We start from the raw sequence: 10,384 nt of genomic DNA, 5'->3' as shown, positions 1-10,384 counted from the left end.
CTCCAATCACAATGTATCTTTTCTCGATTTCCTGGTGTTATCTTTGCTCAGCTCCAGTCACAATGTATCAGCATGAGAGGTGCCCTGGCTTAATCACAGCAGCCCCTCGCCTCACAGCCAAGCTGCACGTGGTCTGTCAAGCTCAGGATCACCGGTGGTTTCACCCAACCTCCTGCCCCTCAGCCCAGGGAGCGAGCCCTCCACCCCTGAGCATAGATGTGCCCCCGTCAGTCTAATGTGGGCCCCGAAGATATTACGAGGTGGCCTTGGGTCCAGCAAACCACAGAAGGAAGAGGTGTTGTGGGAACCTCTCAGGAACAGCAAATGCCAGCGTGGAGGTAACCCGATTCCCCGCATCTGCCCGCGCTAGAGGCCCCTCCACGGGGACGGGGTGGCCGTCTTTCATCGCCCTCTGAAACGAGGGTGGCCTTGAGCTTTCTACCTCCCACTGTCCCCCAGCGTGTCCCAGCGCCGTTCCTGGAACCAGGCTTGTGGCATCGTGAGTCACAGCCCTCCTGCGCCCGTCAGCAGCTCTGCACACTCAGGACCCCCAACGGCGCGTGGTCGGGTTTCAGGCCCCTGGCTGAGCCCGTTCTGGCCAACAGCTGGCTGTGCGCGCCAAGCCCGGGCTGGCAGCCTCTGCCTTCCCGCTGCCCCGGCCCTGCGAGCTGGCAGAGCTACTGCCGACGTGCCTCACCCCGCGCTCGTGTTGACGATGGACGGACAGATAGCTGGACGAACCCCAGCACGGGATTCCCCCCGACAGTTCCTCCCCCTCAGGTTTGGCTGAGATTCCATCTGCTGGATCCCAGGAGGGAGACAAAGTTAACTTTTTTTAGTAAATCTTCTCCTGGAATGTTAAAGATGTTAGACGATCTGTTCCCACATATAAGCTGTGATTCCAAACGTTAAAAAAAAGCCAGATTGATAAGAAGACTGGGCCCGGTACCTCCGACTTCAAGGAGGAGCTTCGGCTGGAAGGCCCCGGGGCTCTGGGAAAATGTTAACGGCCAACCTGGGGATGCAGCGAACACACCCGACCAGCCGCCGATCTCCGCGTGAGCGGCTTCAGCTCGGCAGCTACTCACGGTCTCAGGCACCGGCTCGAACGTCCCTGGGACTAAAGCAGACGATCTGTCTTCTGGGCCCAGAAAACTGAAAGATGAAGCACAGCTGAGAACAGGGACCATCAGAATTGAATCACAACCACAGGTCACAGCAAAATACACGCTGACGCTGCACAGGGGGGTGATTAGGTTCGACGCCAGCTAAGCCCAGTGGTCTGAAGGAACCCAGGGTGTCCCTGTCTCCATTTTGTCGGCAGCGAGGCCGGTCTGCTTTGAATTCTCAGCCGGTGCTGGGACTTCCTGTCGCCTGGACGGTCCGTGTTTTGGGTAGAGATGCTCCCGGAACGATGCACACGCGGCTGCGCTGACTCCCACGCCCCTCAGAGCGCTTTCGTCTCGCGTGGCCCCGTCCTGTGCTCCGAGGACCCCGACACGCACCCCTGTGAGTGCTGATGAGGGTCCCGCGTGCTCAGGCCTGTCCATCTCCTGCACCTGCTCTTAGGCCTCCGTATAAAACCCAGTTTCAGTCGGAATCCTGCTGAGTCAGTTTAACCGGAAGCCCTCGCCCTAGATCTGATCCCCCTCGGCCCCCAGGTGAGGTCTGGTCACCTGGCTGCCTTCAGCAAGAACCCTGCTGGGTCGGTGTAGCCAGAACCCCTCCCCGATGTTTCATACCCCCTCCGGCCCCACCCTGCTCCCTGGCTGTGAACCCCACTTCCAAGGCTGCTTTTGCAGCTGCGCCCCATCTGTCCCCCAGAGGCCCCCACACCTATGGCTGAGGCCCCCTTGAACACCTGCCTTAGCAAGTGTCTGGACTATATATATATTTAACAGTATTGCCAGTTGCAGAAACTGTGGCTCTAGGACAAATGCCTTGTCTGAAGTCCCAGAGCTGGTGCCACTGAGATGGGTGACCAGCACGCCCACCTTAGCGTTAGCATGGACAAGAGTGGAGTGTGGTCAGCAGAACGGCCCCTGGCCTGTGACTGTGTCACCTTCGTGGCTGCTAGTCAGCTGACTTTAAGACAAAGAGATTGTCTTGGATCTTCTGGGGCAGTGGGTGGGGGGAGCCCAAGGTCATCAATATGATCACAGGGTCCTGAGCTGGGGAAGAGGCAACCAGTTAGTGTCGCAGGGAACGAACAAGAGTCTCCACCACGCTGACGGCTGTGCAGGTGGAGGAGGCGTCCATGAGCCCAGAAGGGCAGGCGCCCCAGCAGCTGTGAAAGGCAAGTGAAGGAAAGTCCCCCGGAGCCTGCGGAAAGGACCGCAGCCTGCCCACACCATGGTGGGAGGCCCAGTAAACCGCCTGACCTCCAGAAAGGAAGGGGAATAGGAGGTGGGAGAGAAGGCAAAGGAATGGAGTTGGACATAGAAAAATAAAGTTAGAGAGCAAAGATGCGAGGAGGGGGAAGGAGGATCAGGTTAGACGGAAGGCAGCACTGAGGAGAGGCTGATCTGATCTTCATTTTCAGTTTGCAAAGAGCTTTATGATCGGAGAACCGGACCCCAAAGGGGTTCTGAGTAGGTGTTAATACCCCACTTGGAGATGAGAGAATTCAGGCTCTAGAGTGTATGCAACTTGGCAAAGAAACTTGGGCTGACACGTAGGCAAAGAAACATGTAACCAAAATGCAACATGCAAGCTGTTCCTGAATAAGGCTTCAGATAGGTAGGTGCTAAATGTTTCTTTTCAAAAACATTAACAGTATTACTGAACAAACATGTAACACAAAAACCAAACACAAGAATTAATCCTGGTCCACTGCCCCACTCCATTTTCACCCTCCGCATGTAATTCTGCATGGCTCTGGTTGCAGGATAAGTGTAATTTTGTATCTTTGCTTCACATTATAAACATTTCCTATACTGTATCAGTCTTCGTAATTATAATTTGTAACAGCTGCTTGGCATCAATGCACACTGACTTACCAAGTAATTCCCATAGCTGTGGGACATTTGACTGTTCCCAGTTTCTTTTCAATATAAATAATGCTGCAATTAGCCTCTCTGGGTCCATGTCATTTGTCTTTTTAAAGGACATTTTCTTAAGATTAATCGCTGGGACTGAGGGTCTGGAAGTTCTGACAATTCCTTGTTTCAAATACTGTTGTGGTTGGAAAAGATACTTGATATGATTTCAATCTTTTTAAGTTTATTAGGACTTACTTTGTGGCCTAACATGTGATCTGTCCTGGAGCATATTCAGTGTTTGATTGAGGAGAATGTATATTCTGCTGCTTTTGGAAGGAATGTTCTGTGTATGTCTGTTTAGTCCATCTGGCAAATGTGTCCTTTAAGGCCAATATTTTTATTGGTTTTCTGTCTGGATGCTCTATCCATGGATGGTTACATTAAATCTATGGACCAAGTTGAGAACTGCTGTCTTATCAATATTGTCTGCTAAAACATGAACTTGGTATATCTCTCCATTTATTTAGATCTTTAATTTCTCTCAGCAATGTTTTATAGGTTTCAGTACACAGGTCTTACACTTTGGTTACATTTATTCCTACTTAGTTTATTTTTAGATGCCATTATAAGTGGAACTGTATCCTTCCATTTTCAAATTGTTTAGTATGTACCAATAGTAATATCAACAGAACCACAAATAACTTAGCTGGTGTACTGATTTTGTATCCTGTAATCCTGTTAAACTTGATTATTTTTGACACAATTCCTTATAATTTTTTACATACCGTATCATGTAACCTGAAATAGTTTTACTTCTTCATTTCTAATCTGTGTGCCTTTAATTTTGTTTCCTTGCTGTTTTCTCTGGGTAGAATTTTGAATAGAAATGGTAATAGTTGCATGCCTTTGAAAATTTAAAAGAACTAGGACTTTTGAGACCCTGTAGCCCTCGGTGACTTGGGTCAGGGACCGCAGACCTGCAGTCACTAACCTTCAGGATTACGGGAGGGCTGACGAGCCTCTCAGAGGCCAGGCCAGGGCGCCCGGGATGCAGGGAAACACGACTACTCACGGGAGAGTCGCACTGCGGTCAGGTAGCTGTGGGGGTGTGAGCACTGGGAGAGGATTACCTGTGTTGGACATTATTGTAAAATCAAGAGGAAACCCTTCATTATTTCCATGTGCACTTGCTACCTCATTTCTGGAAGGTTTATTCTAGGAGTTGATCCACTACATTGTTGAGGGCCTTTAATTCCGAGGTGGGAGTCACAGCCGAGACGAGGGATAGGCCACGGAGAAGGAGCAGCAGGAAAGGCCTCTTCCTGATGCCATCACACTCGGTGGGATGGAGAATTTCTGTCCATAGGCGGTGACTGGTCAGCACGCGCCAGCTTCCTCTTGGGGACAGTGAGTGTCAAGGCGGCCAGTGTGGCCGGATTTCTCACCCACCTGGTGGCACTAGTTCTCAGGGCACACACTCCTTGTTAGTCAATTTGAGAAGAGCCTCTGGGGCATAAAGGCATAACCAGCACTTACTGACTGGCCAGGGTCCGTTGTCTCTAGCACATGACATGTTATAAAGACCTTAGAGCCTAACCAGGAGACTTAGAGGTTAGCTTGTTCTCTGGAACAAAACAATTTAAACAAATTCCTGCTCTTTATTTAGTGATGAGTGATAAAGGTTCTGTGGCCTCTGAATTAGGGTCATTCCTAAGATACACAACCTGTCCACAGGGCGAGTCAGGCTTCTGTGAACCACGTCGGTCTCAGAAAGGCCATGGAGGTTACAGAGCGTAGCTGCAGCACCCAGGCCCCGTGTGATGCCACAGAAGGGCATCCTCTGGGCGGTTCCGGCTCCCTGGTTCTGTCTGGCTGAGCCCCAAGGACAGTGTCACGAGCTGCCTGCAGGCGACATCTCGAGTGACATCTCGTCATTGTGGCAGCAGGTAGTTCTCACGGGCGCAGATCCCATGCTGAGTGACCGAATCTGGAGGAAGAGAGAGCAGTTGGGTGTTGACAAGGGCCAGCCGCACAGTAAGGAGCAGCCCTTCTATGTAAACGCAAAACCATACTGTACAATCTCAAAGGGTCTAGAGCTGCGCTTTCCACACGTCCACGGGTCCAAGTAGCCCATAAAAATACAATAGCATGAAATAAAGTAAAATGAAAAATTCAGCTCCTCAGCCACACTTGCCACACCCCGAGCGCTGGCAGCCGCAGGCCCTGTGAGATGTGCTACACGGGGATTCTGGCCACGGCGGGACAGTCCCGCAGCCAGGGAGGACAGGCCCGGGCTCCAGTCTCAGCAGCTGCAGCAGCCTCTCTCTGGCACAGGCCGAGCATGAACAAGCACGCAGGAGCTTCAGGCGCCACACCAACCACGCACTGCAGGCCGTGCGGGTCATCCGCTCAGGCGAGCCCTTCACGTGGGACACGGGTGGGCCGCGCTCTGACCTGCAGGCTTCTCCTTCAGCCAAGGAAGCTGACACTGCTCCAGTTGAAACTCCTTTCAGGACAAGCTCCAGGTGAGCGGACAGGCCGGCCAGGCGTCCTGCAGCCGGCTCAAGGCACCCCCTTGCACTTGCCGTGAAGAGTCCACGGCTCCCAACCACTTCCACTCGAATGGAAGAGGAATGCGAGGGACCCTCAGCTCTGCCGGGTTCCAACTCTGTCAGCCTTACTGGTGACCACTGTCACTGGGGGGGTGGGGGTGGGCAATGTAAGATGATGGCCGTGATGATGTGGGGCACCAGGGGGAAAATGGGCTTATTCCCCGAGTACAGGGGAAAATGGGCTTATTCCCCGAGTACAGGGGAAAATGGGCTTATCCCCCGAGTACAGGGGAAAATGGGCTTATCCCCCGAGTACAGGGGAAAATGGGCTTATTCCCCGAGTACAGGGGAAAATGGGCTTATCCCCCGAGTACAGGGGAAAATGGGCTTATCCCCCGAGTACAGGGGAAAATGGCTCATTCAAGTCCGAGGGTTTGACCAGAGCCTCCTCAGTGCAGACTCACCTCCACACGGGAGGTGGGAGCGGGCGAGCCGAGCCGCGGGAGGAACCCCAAGATGTGTCACGTGGACATCACGCCTTTGTAATTAATAAACAGACAACAGGTTTTGGCCGTTCCTACGAGTACTGTGCAAACCGCTTAAGCCGCAGCCCCGTGAGGCAGCTGACTGTGATTTACGTGTGAACATTAGTCCTTTACTTGTGAGGTGTTTCCGTGAGATGCCCGTTGGCCACTTCATCTCTTTTTGACTTTTCTTGTGCAAACTTGCGCTGCGCGAACCTGTCTGTTCTACTCCCACACTCACGTTAGGTCAGCCTTCCCTTTTAGTGCCTGGACTCTGAAGGCCGGCAGAAAGCCGCCCCCATACCGGGTGTAACGGAACCCGGCCCTCCGCTCTTCCAGGCTGTGAAACCTCTGTGAACTCAACGTCTACGTTAGGTTTCTGACAGGCTGTCATCCGCAAAAGCCAGAAAGGACGGCCGAAAGGATGCGCCTCCTGGTGAGGCTCAAGTCCAACAGGGCCCTAAACTTCCAGCTGTTTCTTTAAAACACTTGAGGCTTAGGCTGAAGTTTATATGAAAGAAAACGCACAGAAGGCGGTTCAGAGAGAGGAACGAGGGGCCGACACCGTGAAGTCGCTGCAGTGAGCGGCACGCAGTCAGCAGGGACAGAAACGCTCCGCGGCCCTGCCGCAGAGGTGCTGCTGGGAGATGGGCAAAAAGGTGAACGGCCAACTTTCAAACAGGCCGCTCATGACCCAAACCCCGCAGACGCCCACCCGCAGCGGCAGCCCAGTCGGAGGGGCTGCAGGGGAAGGCGCGAGGTGCTGCTTCAGCTCATCAGCAAATCCTGGGCCCGGGGCAGTCGGCACTGGGGGCGACCGTGCGACTGAACGTCAAGCACCCCCCTCGCCCGCGTGCCTGTGACACTGGACAGGCGCTGGAGCAAAGCAGGCCTCGCCGACGGAGAGAAGCAAACAGGAGCAGCCCCGTGGAATTTAAATTGAAAAAATCGGTGTTGTTTTTAACGAGGTTACTCGGCAGGACTTGGCTCCTGTGTGGTCTCAGGGCTGGGACACGAGTCAACACGCTGCCTCGCTAGCTCCTATGGTGCGGTGGGCGAGTCACCCCCTGACCTAAACCTCTAATGGGCAGCCAGTGCGGCCACTGGTACAGTGAGTGGAGCTCACAGGCACCCAGGCCCTGGGGACGGCTGGCGTGGGTGCCTGGGCACTCGCCCTGCAGGAGTCTGCGCTGTGAGCGCCCTCAGCTCAGCGCTGCCAACCTGGGAAAGGAGGGCTCAGCCCGCGTCCTGGCCAGACCGACGCCCCACGGACCACCCCTCCCAGCGACGGACAGAAAAGACCATTTACAACATTGCACGTCCTGAGCCAACAGGCAGCTGGCTGACGGGTGTGCCCCAGGTTTTCCTTTATGTTCATTTATTTGTAATCCTCACCCGAGCATACGCTTATTGATTTGGGGGGAGGCAGAGGCAGAGACGTTGACTGGTTGCCTCCCATACGTGCCCCGAACAGGGATCTAACCCCAAATCTAGGTCTGTGCCCTGACTGGGGGTCGAGCCCGGCCAGGGCTCTAGTTTTACTTTTCAAGTGATGCTTGAGGGCTGCGCCTTGGTGGGAGGCGCAAAGAAGGCCTTTTCTTTTCCAGTCTGTTGGCCTTTAAGATGCCTTCTAGCCCGGCCGCCGTGGCTCAGCGGCTGAGCATCGACCTAGGATTCAGAAGACTGTGGTTCGATTCTGGGTCGGGCACGTGCCCTGGTTGTGGGCTCCATGCCCAGCAGGGGGCGAGCAGGAGGCAGCTGATCAATGACTCAACATTGCTGTTTCTCTCTCTCCCTCTCCCTTCCTCTCTGAAATCAATAAAGACATATATATATGTGTGTGTGTATTTTTAAAAAGATGCTTTCTAACCTCGTTCACATCCAGTAAGGGGAGTCGCGTAGGAGGAAACTTGCAGGAGAGCCCAGCAGACAGGCTAGGAAACTTCAAAGATAACCGTCTGGGACCCACAAATAGAAAGGCAGGCTCAGAAACCCACCTTCTGCCCACACTCTTTCCATAACTTCCCGAGGCTAATGCTAAAGAGCTGCCCTAGCAGCTAGCAGTTAATTTAAAAGAAAATCAACACTAATGATATTTTTCTTTTTAAAGAAAGCCTCAGCACGAGAAGTTGGGACTGCAGACCCCCTGAATCGGTCTCAGGCCTCACTCACTCCTCTCCTGGCAGAGGCCAAGTTCTGACAGCTCAAAAGAAGACGAATTCATCTTCCTGTCTGAAATTGCACCTTAAAACTCCAGTCATTTTTCCCTTTCTTCTTTTTTTAAGTTTTTTCTTTCTTTTTTTAATATATCTTTATTGATCTCAGAGAGGAAAGGAGAGGGAGAGACAGAGAAACATCAATGATGAGAGAGTCACTGGTCAGCTGCAGCCAGCAACCCGGGCCTGTGCCCTGACCAGGAACCGAACCCCGATCTCCTGGATCCTAGGTCGACGCGCAACTGCTGGGCCACGCCCGGCCGGGCTTAAGCTTGTTTTTTAAATTTAAGTACAGATGGCGCACAATCCTATATCGGTTATAGTTTCAGGTGTACAATACAGCGATTCCACATTTCTATGCCTCGCCCTGTGATCACCCCACTAATGCCAGCGACTGCCTGTCACCGTGCAAACTATCACAGTGCTAGTGACCCTCCCCCCCTTTCCTCCAGAGCAGACAGAGTGGCCAATGGACACACGACAAGATGCTCAACATCACTCATCACCAGGGAAACGCAAACGGAAGCCACGGTGAGATACCACCGCACACCAGTGAGAACGGCCGTCACTGAAAAGACGAGAGGTACGTGTTGGCAGGAATGTGGAGAAGGGGGACCCTGGTCTGCAGTCACCTTCTGGGGTGGCAGCCTTGGAGAGGAAGGAATCAGGGTGTCCGAGGGGCAGCCCAGAGCAGCCCTGCCTCCCGGCCCCTCTCCCGCCCCTCAGTCTCCGTCCCTGGTGGTGGGCTCGCGGCTCTGCGACAGCTTCCCTACCTGTGCAGCGGGGTGTGGACAAAGGTGACTGAACCACGAGGCCTCCTACATGGCCTAGCTCCCAGACAGCACCCGTCAGCACATGCGTGTCCCTCCCAGGCCTCCGGTCAGCCGCGGGAAACAGTGATCAGATAGTGCCCTCGAGCATGCGCCAGGCCCCTGCCCTCAGCCACCTCTTCCTGAGAACATCGACCCGGGAGACGGTCAAACCATGTGCTTCTCATAAGCTACAAGGAAATCATGCCCAGGAGAAACTTTCTCTCTTGTTTTTGGCAACACTGCTGAGAATATTACACGATGTTCCCACAATAGCGTAAACTGTGTGTCTTATCACTTGAACGGAACCCAGACAATACAAGGGTTCCCGAGCCTGGAAATCTGTCTTATGAGAAAACCCAACCTCTCGTGATAACAGGCTCAGCGGAGGGAAGAGTGAGCAGAGAGGACCCAGCCCCGCAGTCCCAGAGCCGCCCTGGGGAGGTCGGGGCAGAGGTCCGAGGCGCACACCCTCCTGAGGCAGCCACGTCCCCGCGGCCCAGGGCCCTGCTTTAGATCTGGGGCGTGGGGATGAAACTCCAGAGGGGGTCCCAGGGCGTCCCGGGGGGGGGGAGTCACTGGGCCGCGCTTCAAGCACAACGCGTATTAGCGGTACCAGGTACAGGTAACACCCCACTTCCTGGCCCGGGAATTTAATGTCTGTTTTCCTGTTTATTTTCATACACATCCACGTGCCCAGAAGTGTCTCTCTCTTAAACACCCCCCTTTCTCCTCTGGTTGAATGATTCATCCAGAGTCTTGGCCTCAGCGTCCTGCAGTTTCAGGGAAAACGGGCCCTGGGGACGGCACGGGGAACCTCATCAGACAGCCTGGCTGCAGGGCAGCTCGCATCTGAGACTCTCCAGGGACAGAGCGCGCAGGGCGCGGCGCGTCTCACACGGGCCCTATTTGGAGGTTGCTCTGTGCCAGCAACGAGGGGCGGGGGGCAGGGCGAGAGCTGGGGTGCAACATGGCCACCCCACGCTGCGTCTCCCCCAAAGAAACCACTGAAGGCTGAGAAGACATTTTTATAATTAGCATGATCATTTAACAGTTGTTTTTTTTTAATATTCATAAACGGTGGGTCACTCTTTTTTAAGACGCAGATGGGGAAGGGACGAAGTGGCCTCTCTGAGGGACTACAGTGCTCGGGGTTGGGGGCCTGTCTCTTTCTGGTGTATCCACATTTCCTCTGCAAAAATAAGTCTCCTGCTTGCCCACCCCTTGCAACTTTATTATGTTTGCAAAAACTAGGACCGTGTAAGCTACAGCAATAAATATGAAGGCACTAAAGCCCCTAGA

At 53.7% G+C, this 10,384-nt stretch overlaps 1 protein-coding gene across 3 annotated transcripts in view; it reads right to left on the bottom strand.

The window, feature by feature from the left end:
- Positions 1 to 3,495: 3,495 nt before the first annotated feature.
- The window catches only part of MCPH1 (microcephalin 1), a 124,486-nt gene continuing 117,597 nt past the window's right edge, over positions 3,496 to 10,384 (bottom strand). For 2 of the 3 annotated variants that reach the window (XM_081129500.1, XM_081129499.1), the window contains exon 13: positions 4,626 to 4,968. In XM_081129500.1, coding sequence (XP_080985626.1) covers positions 4,913 to 4,968 — 56 coding nt within the window. In that variant the 3' untranslated portion in view covers positions 4,626 to 4,912. Of the gene's footprint in view, positions 4,969 to 10,384 lie in introns of all 3 variants that reach the window. The other variant, XM_081129497.1, reaches the window with a different exon arrangement.

The sequence above is a fragment of the Miniopterus schreibersii genome, assembly GCF_964146895.1.
Source record: "Miniopterus schreibersii genome assembly, chromosome: 2".
NCBI classification, from domain to species: domain Eukaryota; kingdom Metazoa; phylum Chordata; class Mammalia; order Chiroptera; family Miniopteridae; genus Miniopterus; species Miniopterus schreibersii.
The sequence above is the reverse complement of the archived record's forward strand: the minus strand, read 5'-3'. Positions and strand labels throughout refer to the sequence as shown.